Here is a 14742-nt window from a genome sequence, read left to right on the forward strand (position 1 = left end):
GGACTCCATGCCACTATGTAAAATAAAAGTACTGAACTAAATGATCACCAAGGTAACTCCTAGTATAAAAATTCTCTGAGGGGGAAATACAGAGATTTTATGATTTGATTGGTCAGTGTGGTAAACTTTTACAGAACTAGTTCCTTTAAAACTTGGTTTGAATACTCCTTTATACCATGACATTTTTGAACCTTGTTTAATGCCCCTGGATATGTTCCATTGTCTCCTGGTTTATAGTCTGTGGGAACTTGAATAGAATTTGTATCCTGTTGTTGTGTGAAATTTGTATAGATCTTAATTATGTTGAGTTGTTCATAGTGCTTTTCAGATCTGCTGTATCCTTCTACTTTTCTGTCTATTCATTCTATTAATTTTTGACAGTTTGATGTTTAAACTACAACCAAAAATCTTAATTTTTCTACTTACAAAATAATTGCAATATATAGTAAAACTATATGTAACTTTGTTCTGTATTTTCCAAATCTCCTGTAAATATGTTATCATGCTTCATAATTTAAAAAGTAAAAAAGAAGGGAAAAAAAGAAAAAAAATTGGATCGAAGAAGCCTTGAAGAAGACACTATTGAGAAGTTTTTCAATTTGTTGAAAAGCCATCCTGGTGGGGTTTTTGTCTTTTAATTTTCAAAATAATTTTTGTTAAGTAAAGCATTTTTATTTTATGAACTTATCTAGGTAAAATAAATGTTCTAGCAAACTGGATTTCCCCTCTTTTTGGTATTAGAGTAGTCATATGTATAAAGAAGAGGTGACAGGGTAATTGTCCTTTGAGATGCTGTTGATATTTACTATCAGATAGTTTCATGAGGTCACAAGCCTTATTTTTATTGTTGAAAGTTACCAGGATTTCTTTAGTTGTACTGTAAAAGTGGAGTCACTGTCCTTTTTCCATAGAAAATATAGGATGGACATTTGTGACCTGACCTGAGTGCTTCTATTTTATTTGTTCTGTCAAGCATAGTTGTGAGTATATAGGAGATACTCAACAAATGTTAGTGACATTAGTGAATGAATCCTTTATATTGTGTATTCCTTTCTGTACTTCAGCCCTGTATGCTTAAACCACATAGGGCTTCCAGAAGTTAGCTGTTCTCAATATGAAAAGGTCAAGCTGAGTTACTGTTGACAGTATAAAGAACAAATGTTGTTGTAAAATAAGGAAAAGAGAAAGACTGGTCAGTGACTAATAACACTCAGTGTGTATAGAAATAGCAGTGGAAATTTTCTACAGGGCAGCCTGTACCACACCATGGTCTGAAATACGTGCTTTTGTATATTGGGTAGGTGTAGTTTAGTATTTAGTCATCAGTTAAAACTACATAGTGATGAATAACTTCTAAGGAATTTTGAAACTTCTTCTGTTGGTATGTAAGATATGAACTGTGGTCATTAAAATTCCTATCAATATTTCTTAGTTTACATTGAAATGTACCCTCAAGTAAGAACTCTGCTTCAGATATTTTGTTATACCTTCACTCTTTACATTTTATTGCTAAATGTAAACAGAAGACCTTCTATAAATTGAGTACCTAAAGACATGTTCCTTAGTCAGACACTTCAAGTGCAACCAAAATAGGTTTTCTTATTATTACCAAGAGACCAATAGGCCATAGTTTGAATGTATCTATAAAACTGTATGCTTTAATCCCATTAAAAATAATAAAGCAAGAAAAGGGACTTTTTAAAACAAAAGACAAATCCTGCTGTATGGTTTTACCGTTTTAAAGAGAAATTCATTTATTCAGCAAGTACCAATAGAAGAAGTTTCAGAGTGCTGCCATCTACCTCATTTTCAACATGTGTTGGCTTTTTGTTTTGTTTAAGAGTAGAAAGGACAGTGGATGATTTTTTAATAACATATTCTCTATCAAATGTTCTAGAGGGACCTGTTGTTTCCACAGAAATGGTAATGAGAACATTTCTTTGTGGAAGTGAAAAGTAGTTCTTGCATTTTTCTTATGATGCAATAATTTCTTTGTGTGATGCCACTCGTCCAAAATACGAGGAAGTAAAAGACTAATTAAATTAACAAGTGTTTAATGAAGAATGTGTGTTACGTGTATGTCCAAACCACAGGACTCGCTCATGTCTGCTGCCTTACCCTGGTAGGAATGTGTGTCTGCAATCTTGGAGCTAATTCCTTGAGGTTAGGGGCTGCTTCCTACTTAGAGGTGTTGATGGAGCTCCTGTACCTGGCCTGCTGCCTCTCGCACAGTGCCCAGGTGATTGATTCATTGATTCACTCAAACAGTGAAACTGGGGTAGCTTCAAGGGCAAAGGAGAGCGGCTCACCGCCAGGAGGGTTGGAGAAATCACTGGGGAGAGGAGCTGAGCTCTGTTGTGCACCATAAGCGTAAGTTTCCTAAGCAGAAAAGTGTGACACTTTTGTGTTGAAAGAATAACCTGCATCAGTGAGTAGTCAGCAGAGGCTGAGGTGCCCAGGGAGCATCTGGACGGGGAGGGGGTGAGAGGGGATGGGCCAGATCAGGAAAAGGGAGAAGGGGATGGTCGTAGGAAACCACACTGGTAAGAAAGAATCACAGGGTTTGCTAGTTCATGCTGATGTTTGAAATTTCCTCTTTGGATACTGGGAGCCTGTGGAAGGAAGGGTTTTAACCAGGGGTGTGACATGATCAGAACTGTGGGGGAAGAAAATACTGATGGCAGTATTAGGAGATGGATTCAAGAGAAGCACGTCTTCATGTAGAAACACGTTTGTGACTTTTGAGTATGTCAAGTTGAAGGTATCAGATCGAATTTCATAGCCAAGGTGAGGGGACAGTCAGACAGCTTGGGGACTCACTTCATTTTTTTTTAGTTGAAGGCGTAAAAGGGCTTAGGTTTATACAGAGAGAGACTAGAGCAAAGAGAAACGTCTTCAGTGGAACCCTGGAGAAGGTAGAAGAGAGGTGGAAGAAATCATGGGTAAACCAGCAAGAAGCAGGGTTTAAGACAAAATCAGGAAGACATTTGAGAAAGGGAGGACAAGAGCGCGAGCCTTGTCAAGTGCTACAGTGAAATGTAATCGGACAGGTCTGACATGAAGATTTTGCATTTTGCCATGATGAATTGTAACGTTTCTTGATTTTGGTTTGTCTCACTTCTTTCATCAGATTTCAATTCATTCATGAAAAGAAAACGTAGCATCAGCTTTACATTTTCTCACAGTGCTGATAGTTCATTAGTAGATGCCAAACCATTACTTTGCAATCACTTTGGGAGAGTTAACAAAGATCAGATAGAGTTCTCATAAAATATTATATATACGTACAAATTATTTTGGATATGTTGTACATATAGAAACCAACTTGTGTATCTAAGATCATGTTTTCAGACTGAAATAAAACGATAAGCAGTGTTACTTCAGATATACATTTGCCGTTGGTGTTGTAAATTGAGCATTACACCATAGTGATTTTTTTTTTATTTGTTTGCATAGCCTGGCACCTGTGTTTGCTCTCTTTGTACCATTTTACTGCTCCATCCCAAGAGTCCAAGTGGCACATATTCTGGGCCCGTTGTCCATCACAAACAAGACACTGATTTATATATTGGGACTACAGGTACAGTATACATTTTTCTGTTCACATTTCTTTAACCAGATCTGTCTCTCTCTTTTTTTTTTTTTTTTTTTTTTGGTCTTTTTCTCATTTGATCTCCTTGAAAAACAAAGTTTTTTTTTTCCCATAAGTTTGGCTTCATGATCTGTATCAAACGTTCAAAGGAAGTGTTACAGAACAAGAACATCAAGGTATATAATGTACTAGAATACTTTCATAGCCTTTAGAAATCTGATAAGCGCTTTCACTGTAATTTGTATTGGTGGAAAATATTTTAATTTTGTTGTACAATTGCGTGTAAGTACTTTTTCAAAAATCGCAGTATGAAGCGGAAACGTGAGAACAGTCCAGAGGCGGAACGTGGAAAGCCACTGCCAAAATTGATTCATTGAATACAGAGTCACAAATAAAGCTCTAAAGCAGGAACCAGATACGCTTTGCCAGCCTCATGACTCCTGTGCCGCAGCAGGCTTGATTACACTGTTGCCATTCACTAAATGGTTTTACCCGATGGCCATTAGTGGACTTACCATTTGACTTGAATCGAAAAAGATCGTCTTTACCAACATTCAGTGAATATTGATTGCTGTCTGCTAGGCTCCAGGCCCGGGAATAGAAGATACGTGTGATTTTCAGTTTTCTACCTGTAGCATTACACCTGTCACTTTTCTTTCACTCTCACACCTTTTAATGTAAACTTTTATTCTGCTGTTTCCTGTGGTACCATATGTAGCTTGGCCTTTTGATCCGTCAATACTCATAACATTCCTTATCCCACACATATCAGACCGGATGCCAGTGTCACTGTACAGGGCCCTCCTCCCTCCCCTTTTAACCTTTAGCATTTCCTCCACCTTCTCTTGTCTGCTCTCACGTGTTATCAATGGCCCATCTGGGGTGGGTGTTTCCTTACCACTTTTACAACCATTTTTCATGAAATATGTTTATTCCTCATCTCTCAGCCTACGTAGCTTTACACTCCCCTTTGTCCTCTCTAATACTCTTATAACCTAAGAGCCCATTTCCATGTTTTACTGTTATTACTAGGGTTTTCAGTGGCATGCTTAATTCTTTTTAAGATGTTCCAACAGAAGGCAGAATGCAGTGGTCGCAGAGTCCCCTGGACCAGGGGCAGAGACCCAAGTTCCAGTTCTGACATGGCATACTCAAGCTTGATACTTGGGTCAGGTCATGGAAGCCTCTGGTCCTCATGTTGGCTCTAGTTAGAGAGCAGCTTTGAGGGTAGAAGACGTTGCTTCATTCCATGTAGAGCAGGGATTCAGTGCAGCGCTGTGGCAAGTCTTTGGAGCCGAGTGGACATTGGTTTAAGTACTTGCTCTGGTAATTACTTTCCTTTTCCATCACTTTTTCTGAGCCCCCATTTGCCCACCTGTAAAGTGGGAACAATGATATCTATTTCACATGATCATTTGAAGATGTAGAGATTGTAGCAGTGGGTTTTGGGGGGTAATCAGAACAGGTAATAAGAAACTAAGTCAGTTGGTTCCTAATATTAATAATGTATGTCTGTATGACTGCCACCTTTGGTTTTTCTGAGATTGTGAGTGGTTTTGTTTTGTCTTTTTTTTTTTTTTTTTTTTGGTGGGGTAGAAGTTGATGCAGAAAGTAGAGGTGGAGATGCCCTGGGCCTCTTGATAAAATCTGAACTCTTTAGCATGAATGGCATCCAGGGTTTCTTCTTGTCCATCCAGTATTGACTCCCACCCTTCCCCCACCTTGACGTGAGTGTGAACCTTTTATTCCCCAGACTTCTGTTCCCTCCCCTCTGAACCTTCACACTTGTTTCTGTGCCTCGGTTACTCAGCAACTTCTTGAAACCAGGGACATTTGCTAGATGAGTGATTGAATAACTTTAGTCATTCTCAGGAGAGCAAAGACGTTTGTGAAGGGACATTGACGTGCCCAGGGCTCAAGAGCCAGTCATGTAATGCCCAGTGCTGGGGGCCATGGAGGATAAAATGTAGCTTGAGATGCAGCACTTGCCCCTCAGAGAGGCCAGCAGTGAGAAAAAACACACAGCAAGTGCTGTGGAAATATTACTTTTCTCTGTACTTTTGGAAGAAGACTACAGAAAAATAATTTTCCACGTAATTCTCATTCTTGTTGTTTTCAAAGTCATTCACACTGAACAAGCATCCACGCTCAATCAAAGGATTAAATTTTAAATCAAGGGATTAGAGTTGCAGCCATTGCTCATTTCTCCATGAGCTAACACAAGAGCACAGCTTGTTAGACTGCTTTTTACCTGTGCTTTGCCATCTGTTACCTTTGTATCTGTCTTCTTTCTGTGTATCTTTTTTTCTATCTGTCCTTGATAAAAGTGCGCAACTTTGAGGTTTTCATCTGGCACTGATGTCGCTGATGAACTGCTTCTTTCTCTACGAGCAGAAATGCTTAACTCCCCATCTGGTGATCTACTGATCTAATTGTGGACAGACACTAAGATACAAATCTTTTTTTTTTAATCTGCATGTGTGACTTCATTTTATTCTCTAAGTATTTCAGTGTTAATATTATATTTCAGTGTATTTCTTATAAATAAGGTCATTCTCTTGCATAACTGCTGTTCAGTTAACAAAATTGGGAAATTAACATTGATACAGTCTTATTCCAATTTTACCAGTTGTCCCGATATTATCCTGTTACTAGGCTATGAATTTTTCTTTCTTGCAGAAACACTTGGGAGATGTCTTATGACATAAAAAACAAAAACAAACAAACAAAAAAAACCCCTGAACACAATCCTTGGATGTAAATGATTTGAAAAAGGCAGAGATTTCATGAGACCCATTTCTAACTACTTTTGCCATTAATAAACTCTGAGCCCTGTTACTTGGTTCACTCTTTCTGGGCCAGACTGGAATGAGAGGATCAGCAGAGCAACATTGGGCAAGGACCTGTATGCTGACAGACGTCTTCCATCTAAAACTAGAGTAGCAATAATAAGAAATTGAAATAAGAGAATTATATGAACTATAATACATGTCATTACTTGACACTAAGCATTGGCGGTGACTACATATTTTCCGTGTTGTTAATGCTAATAATTTCTGTCCATATAGTATTTTACTTTGTGTAAACCAATTAATGTCCATTTGTAAACAAGAATGTGCTTGAATTTCACTTATTTTTCTTTGCATAAGAGTGGGCTGGTTTCACCCAATCTGTTTTAGACTATCGGAAAGCTGAGTGAGGTCTTGGTGGAAGAGGAAAGAAAAGAAAAATGGTATATTATTTACCTTTATATAACAGAGCATTTGGTGATCTTCCTTTTGTTTATATTAAGAATATATATAATTAAGACAACATAAATGGTAATGACTATAATTATGTAAAAGTAAATATGCTGTGACTGGCAGTTGAATTTCATTTTTAGTTGCCTTTTTTTTCTTTTATAGCTTTTCACCTCTGGTTCCTACATCTGGATTGTAGCCATAAGTGGACTTGTAAGTGTGATTTCCCCCCCTCCCCACCTCTCCTCTTTCCTGAAGAAACTTGAGGGAAAATGTCATATTGAGATTATGGGTTATATTCAGTTGTCTTCAGGTGTCAGATTCCATCTCAAAGCCACTTCCTTAGTGATGAAAAAGCCAGTTACATGGATCATTGAGACAAAAGAGGCCAGATTGTCTCAGTTTTCAAGGTAATTTTAGTGAAAGTTTTAGCTGAGTTTCTTGTCTGTGTTATTTTAAAATTACATTAGCAGTAGTCGAGGTCATAGCAGGACAAAAACAGCAGAAAAAGAAAATGAAGAAGTCGGATTTGCCAAAAGCAGGGAGAGAGATTTTGTTTCTTTCGGAAAAAGACTTGGTCATGCAAGGGAAAAATAAGGTTAAGCGGAAAGTCAGGTGGATGAGAACTGATGCAAGATTTGTCAGGGTGCGTGGCTGGAGAAGGAAGAGGGAGCTAGCTGAAGGGTTTGGGTGGTGTCTCATCTGTGTGCCACACAGAAGCATCATCTTCCCCATCCCCATGCTCTGTATTGTTTTGTTTTATTTTAATTAACATACGTCTTCAACTCTATGAGGTATCAAGAAGGAATCTAAAGCATGAAATTGAGCTTTATTTTTCATCCATGGCTTAAATTTGAACTCCCAGATTTCTATAAAAAATATGTTTATAACTAGTATATGTGGACGGAGAAGGCAATGGCACCCCACTCCAGCACTCTTGCCTGGAAAATCCCATGGATGGAGGAGCCTGGTGGGCTGCAGTCTATGGGGTCACTAAGAGTCGGACACAACTGAGCGACTTCACTTTCACTTCTCACTTTGACGCATTGGAGAAGGAAATGGCAATCCACTCCAGTGTTCTTGCCTAGAGAATCCCAGGGACGGGGGAGCCTGATGGGCTACCGTCTATGGGGTTGCACAGAGTCGGACATGACTGAAGCGACTTAGCAGCAGCAGCAGCAGTATATGTGGAACATAATTTTAATTTCTTTCTTGGAAATGACTAAGAAAGTTACAGACTGGATTCACAGGGATATGTATAACATCAAAGGGAAAGGATTTGGACATAACTTTGCATTCCACTGGGCTTCCTTGGTGGCTCGGCAGTAAAGAATATGCCTGCAATGTGGGAGACCTGGGTTCGATTCCTGGGTCAGGAAGATTCCCTGGAGGAGGGCATGGCAACGCACTCCAGTATTCTTGCCTGTGGAATCCCATGGACAGAGGAGCCTGGTGGGCTACAGTCCATGGGGTCACAAAAGTTGGATTCGACTTAGCGACTAAGCCAGCACCCCCCCACCACCACCACCGTGCATTCCACTGCAGACATTTTACGTAAGTTATCACTACTCACTCTTGTTTCCTGGGTGAATAGTATGATGGGACACTGGGTCATTACTTTAAGCCGGCTCACTTCTGTCCTTCCTTTACGCTCTCCTGTGTTTGTTCTTTTCATATACAACTTATTCCTTCACTCCTTGCAGTTTCCAGCCACAGTTCTGAGGACTGAAGTCACTTTGTTTCCCTCTCCCAAAACACTTTCCACCGATGCCCAGATTGGCTTCAGGACTGCAGAGCTGAACTCCATTGTGAGGTCTTCAAACCATCTGAGCCACCTGGTGTTCTTAAGACTTGTAGTGACTTAAGGACAGCCTGGGGTCATTCTGCTCGTGTGAGGCACAGTGGCCAGGCTCTGCCCCATCTAATCTCATCCCCACTTGATCTGCCAGCTTGACTGGCAGGTTCTTAACCAACCTGAAGACAGTAAGTTGAGAGTTCATTGCTTTCATAATGAGAGCAGCCTGAGAATTTACTCTTTCATTTGTGATACATTCTCTTTCTCTTTACAGTGATAATCTTCAGTCCTTTTTTTCCTAAAACATCCAAAAATTTGACAAGTACCTTATTGTATTACATCTCATTGTGTTAGTTTTCTGTTGATTGATTTGCTGTCATTGTCTGAGCCATTCTTTAATATAAACTCACTATGTGACTCATTTGTTTTAAGACATCCCGTTTTATTTCTTTATTCTGTTTGCAGACTCCTGGTTTTCAAATAAGTTCCTGATACCACCTCAGAAAGTTTCATTTTGTGACATTCAGTGTTCTAGAATTGAAGGTTGCATTTCTCAACTCTTTCTAGTCTTTTTAAAATCTAAAGTTTGTGTGTTGTGGTCAGTCTTTTCTAGTACACATGCTTAACAGGTGGTAAGGGGCTGATTTAATTTCATAAAGGAATCAGAAGTTTAACAAATTTTTAACATTAACATTCAGAAGAGTGAATTGAGTTGCTCGATATTTGAAATATAATTTTCAGATGAATGTAGCTTAGAATAGTCCCATTATTAATAAATATCTCTGAGCCAATTCAATCTTCACTTTATTGTAAGTAATTCAACCAGGGTTACAGACCTCCTGCCATTACACAAATCTGATAAATCTTCATATCAACCTTGTTCTTTATTATTATCCCACTGTAGTTAGATGATACTAATTGTGTTGACTTAAAATGATTAGTGTCAGTGATAATTACCCCAGTTTTCCTTCACATTGTATCATAGATGTTAGTGCTTGTTTTGAATTTAATGAATATCTTGTTTCTGACTTTTTCCAGAGAAGCGCACTTTTATTATGAAATATTTAATATAATATGGTATACTTTAGATAAGGATAATTATAAAGGAGGGTGTTGTTTTTGAGTGTTTGGTTCACACACCACTGATTATAGGATCGAGGTCTGAGATTCATAAAGCCACAACTTGTCCCAGATGTCTTCTTGCTCAACGTGACTCCTCCTCTCCCCATATTTATCAAGCAACTTCCTTTTTTTGTTTTTTTGGGGTTTTTTATGTTAAAATACTAAAAATAAAATAAAATTTTTACTCTCCCCCCAAAAATGCACAGATAATATTCAGTGTTTTGGAGAAATACTAGAAAACCTGTTGATAAAAGATCACCTTTTAGCTCTGAAATCAGTAGTTCTCCTAACATACTGTGTGTAGTAAGGAAGTAATTTTATTTCAATCTGTGTTTTTAAGAGAAAGAGCTTTTTTTTTTCTTATAAAGAGAATTTGTATAAACATAAGTAATGTGTTATCTGCTGTCATAGAAACCAAAACCTTTACTCATGCTTTTCTGAAAAGCTGCCAGCTTTGGGTTATTTTATTTAGTTATGGGTGGATTTATTTTGCTTTAGGCCAGTTTTTCTCTCTCCTTGTGTCACCCATCCTGTCATGATTAGAAATGTTTCTGAATACCCAGCTTAAAAGTATCCCACTGATTAAAAGAGGAGAAGGAGGGTGAATTCCACTAGTACAGTATTTTGCTAGGTTGGGAGTGATGTCGCTGAAAAGAACAAGGACTTAAGTATTTTTCCTGATTGGAGAGGGGTTAGGGAAGTGTGTTTAGCTTTCAAGCAGCAATAACGAGTTGATTTGCCCAGAACAGCTAGGATCCGTTTTGTGATCCCTTGGGGATTCCAGTTGCTGACCAGAAAGTATAAAGGGCATTTGGTTTTGCATAAAGATTGATATTACTCACATGTAACATTGATACCTATTTTAATATCACATTGTTTTTCCATCGACCATTCTGGCTTTGAATACCAATAGTTAATGCCTAAAAATATGACTGTTTCCTTGAAAGTTGGCAGAATTGTATAATAATTGATATAGTACATAAGTGAAATATTTCCATTTAAATGGGTACTTCAGAAATATTAGTCTGCACTTCCTTGAGTCCTATTCCCACCTCATGTCTCACTATTCTTCATGTCTTTTTTTTTCTCTTCTTCATGTCTTTTGTGAGAGACCTTCTTTGGAGGAAGTCACTCTACTCCACAGTTCCACTACATTTGTTACATGTTAATAAGACTTTTTTCCTTAAAGAAAACATTGGTTACTTATTGAACTTTAAGTTCTTTGTATGGTTCTGAAGAAAGCCTTCAGGCCGTCTGTAGCCCTGCACTTCTTCATTTTCTGCCATCCTCTGAATCATAGTAGTGAGTCATTACCACCGGGATGTACCCTAAGTCTCAAAAGCTGAAGTCTCAGGCCTGAGCTGATTCTGGAATGATTAAAATAGAAAGAGCCTGCTGTTGCCAAGTTTTCTCTTTTCATAATTCATGTCTTCATCATCGTTTGGTCCTCTTTCAAGCTGTTTGAGAGCAGGTGAAGAGGCAGGCCTGTCTAAGAGACCTGTCGCTTTCACAGTCTAGCCATTTCCTGCATTTGTTACCTGCTCTGTACAGTACGTCAGACTTTGATTATCTTACAATCAAGTCACCGTAGTGTGAAAGAAAATCTGTCCTACCCAGTAACAAGATTAGAAACATAGATTCATACCAGATTCATTAGGACCTTGGACGTGGACCTAGGACCTTCTCTGTAGGCAGTGGGTGTAGATCTTTAAAGAGTAAATCTTTAAAGCTTTTCAAACAAAAACTTCATGATGGTGTGAGATTATAGACGTCTTATTAGGGTTTGTAAGTCACAGAAGCGGGGAAGGAGAGAGTTGAGCAGCCTTGAAGGAATCAAGATGGCACATCTGTGGGCAGTAATTTACCTGTCTCTCTTCCCCCCACAAGAGTTTTAAAGACAAAAAGTAAAACATCGTCTGATGGTAACTGTAAAAGAAAAAGCACCAAACAGAACCTTATGTTGATGGGCTTTCCATGATAAATCATTAAGGGAAAAAAGCTCACGGACCTAGCGGAATCCACTGTGGAAATCAGAACTTCTTTGGAGAAAGTTTTGGAGCCCTGACCTGTTTCCCAGGTGAATGAGGATGGGTGTTGATTCTGCTCCTTTTCACGTCTTTCTCTGCTCTTCACTCTTTCTTTTCTTCTTCCTTATTCTTTCTTCCCTCAGATTTCTTCTCCCAGCTCACCAAAGGAAGGGTACAGCATGGCAGATCATCATCCGATGCCCAAGGTTTTCAGTTGAACCTGAGGGATTGAGATGATTTTTTAGCATTTCATTGAAAATGAGGACAGAAGCTGCAGAGGGAAGTCAAGGGTGGTCAGAGCTGTGAGGTGGGTTGGGCTTGTGAAAGAACCTCGTGTAGAAGACAGTGGATCCTTAGGAAGCAGCCATATGTAGAGGGTGCTTTCACCGTCTTCTAATTAACACAGTATTTACAATCCCACCACCAGACTGAGTGCTTATCAGTCCATTGTACAGTGCCCCCTCTCTCTCTGATTCTTTCACACCCTCTCTTTCCTCCCCCTTCTTTTCCCTCCCTTCCTCTCTGAGCCCCCTTCCCCTATCCTGACCCTAGGTAGCCTGGACCTACTGAAAGAAACCTTCTGTCCTCTTCTTTGTTGAAACAGTTGCAACTCAGTCCACTGCTGACAGAATGTTGTCTTAGACAAGTGTTGCACGGAGAGTGACTTTTAAATGTTCAATGCCGAACAAATGAAATCATGCCAGTGTCTTGATAAAAACCGGCACAGAGTGCCTCATAAGATACAGCTATATAATTGGCATTACTGTCACCTATCTTTTACCTATAGGCAAAACCTTGCCCTCTTGCAGAGCCTTTCAAAGTTAGGCCTCCTCAGGTCCCTCTCTCAGCCCATGGACACTGTACTCCGGAGTCGCTGAGCACTTTACCCCTCTGACATCTCATGCTGTCTTGAGATTCTTTGTCATCACTTATTTTTCTTTAACAAACCCATGGCACATGCTATGTCCCACCCATTGGTAGTAGATTATATTGTTTGTTCAGCTGTTTTGTTGGTTGAGAGTATTTGCTGCCCCATCTCCCTAGACCCCTCTCTGCAGGGCCTCTAGGGGCCGTGTGAACATCAGACTCCACTCTGTGACTTATGTGAGCCACCAGACTATGAGCAGCAGTGATGGGTGCTTCTCAGGCAGAAGTTTTAAGCACCCTGGTGTGGTCCCACCATTGCTCTGTTCGTTTTGTCATGAGAAAAACACGTGCCAGATAGACGTTGCTCCCTCAGCCCAGATCCCAGAATGAAGAAAACACACAGAGCAGGGCCATAGCCAACATGCAAGATGAGTGAGAAACAGCCTTTGTAAAAACAACTGAAATTTGGGATAATTTGTTATCACCGCATAACCTAGAGAAAGCAGACTAACACAACTCTTTTCTAAGCACTTTACAAATACTATTTATTTAACTAGTCCTCCTAAAAACCTGATATTGTAGACCCTGTTGTCCCCATTTTATAGATAAACTGAGGCACAAAGAACTTATCTGCTAAGAATGCAAGCTGATACGTAGCAGAGACAATGTTCAAATGCAGGTTCTGGAGCTTTAGCATCTGTGCTCTTCAGAGGTAGCTTTGCATAACCATATGGCAGTTTCTTCCAGCCATCTCCATTCTTTCACCATTAGATCCCTTCTTTTCCTAGAAAATCGTATTCATTTAAGTTCTAACTCTGAAGCCTTCTCTGAATCTGCCCTTTCAATTTAGAAACTATACATTATTCTTTATCATCCCCAGTGCCAAACAAAACATCTGGCGTTTCATCTATATTCTAGAAATACTTGCTGAGTTTCTAAAAACTCAGATAAAATTCAGTATTATCAAATAATCATTTCTGTACAACAAAACACTGCTATTCTTTGTGATTGTCAGAATGTTGTCAATGTGTACCGCCTCATTAGGTTCTTGACACACTCTCTGCAGTGGTGGGGAACCTAGGCTTCTTGTTTTAAAACTGAAGCTCAAGTTGCACAACTGCTGGGCGATTGAGCCAGGACCAAAGGCCAGGTGTTCTGGTGGTCCAGTGGGCCCAGTGCCTTCCAGTGCCTATTTCAAGGCTCTCGTCCATGTCTGCTTCAAACACAAGACACTTAGGTACCAGCTGTTCTTAGATCTTCCCTTGCCGACCCCACTAAGGTGAGGCCCTGATCATCATCCATGGAGACTGGATTCTGGAGGGAGATCCTGGTCATAAAGAAGTTTTAAAAGTACCCAGAGGTGCTGAAAGACCCATACCTCCAACAGTTCCCTGCAGCCTTCATTATGAATTTTGTGGGCCCACCAATATCCAAGAAAACTTTATCCTGTTGGCATCCTCTGCTTTCTTCTTAATACGAAGAAATTGGTCTGTAGCTGTATTGTACTTTCTCTTCTAAGACCATCAAAGATATTTATTTAATTGGTCCTCCATATGATGGATTAAGAATGCAGCTCAAACATCACCTTCAACAAACTCATTGTCTTATGTCTCTGGCGTTGTCGTGTACAAGAAAACTAATAGATGGAGAAATATACCATGTTCATGGGTTGGAAGAATCAATATAGTGAAAATGAGTATACTACCCAAAGCACTCTGTAGATTCAATGCAATCCCTATCAAGCTACCAACGGTATTTTTCACAGAACTAGAACAAATAATTTCACAATTTGTATGGAAATACAAAAAACCTCGAATAGCCAAAGCAATCTTGAGAAAGAAAAATGGAACTGGAGGAATCAACCTGCCTGACTTCAGGCTCCACTACATAGCCACAGTCATCAAGACAGTATGGTACTGGCACAAAGACAGAAATATAGATCGATGGAACAAAATAGAAAGCCCAGAGATAAACCCACGCACCTATGGACACCTTATCTTTGACAAAGGAGGCAAGAATATACAATGGAGAAAAGATAATCTCTTTAACAAGTGATGCTGGGAAAACTGGTCAACCACTTGTAAAAGAATGAAACTAGAA

At 39.3% G+C, this 14742-nt stretch overlaps 1 protein-coding gene across 6 annotated transcripts in view; it reads left to right on the forward strand.

Annotated features, from left to right (window-relative positions):
* Positions 1–14742, forward strand: part of UBAC2 (UBA domain containing 2) — a 171099-nt gene that overhangs the window by 102664 nt on the left and 53693 nt on the right. For 4 of the 6 annotated variants that reach the window (XM_086330420.1, XM_086330419.1, XM_086330417.1 and 1 more), the window contains 2 exons: positions 3457–3580; positions 6997–7044. In XM_086330420.1, the coding sequence (XP_086186546.1) occupies positions 3457–3580; positions 6997–7044 (172 nt within the window). The remainder of the gene's footprint in view (positions 1–3456; positions 3581–6996; positions 7045–14742) is intronic. The other 2 variants (XM_086330421.1, XM_086330422.1) reach the window with 1 other exon arrangement.

The sequence above is a fragment of the Bos grunniens genome, chromosome 12 (genome assembly GCF_055505025.1).
Source record: "Bos grunniens cultivar Pamir isolate PY7600 chromosome 12, Bosgru_T2T1.0, whole genome shotgun sequence".
Classification (NCBI taxonomy): Eukaryota; Metazoa; Chordata; class Mammalia; order Artiodactyla; family Bovidae; genus Bos; species Bos grunniens.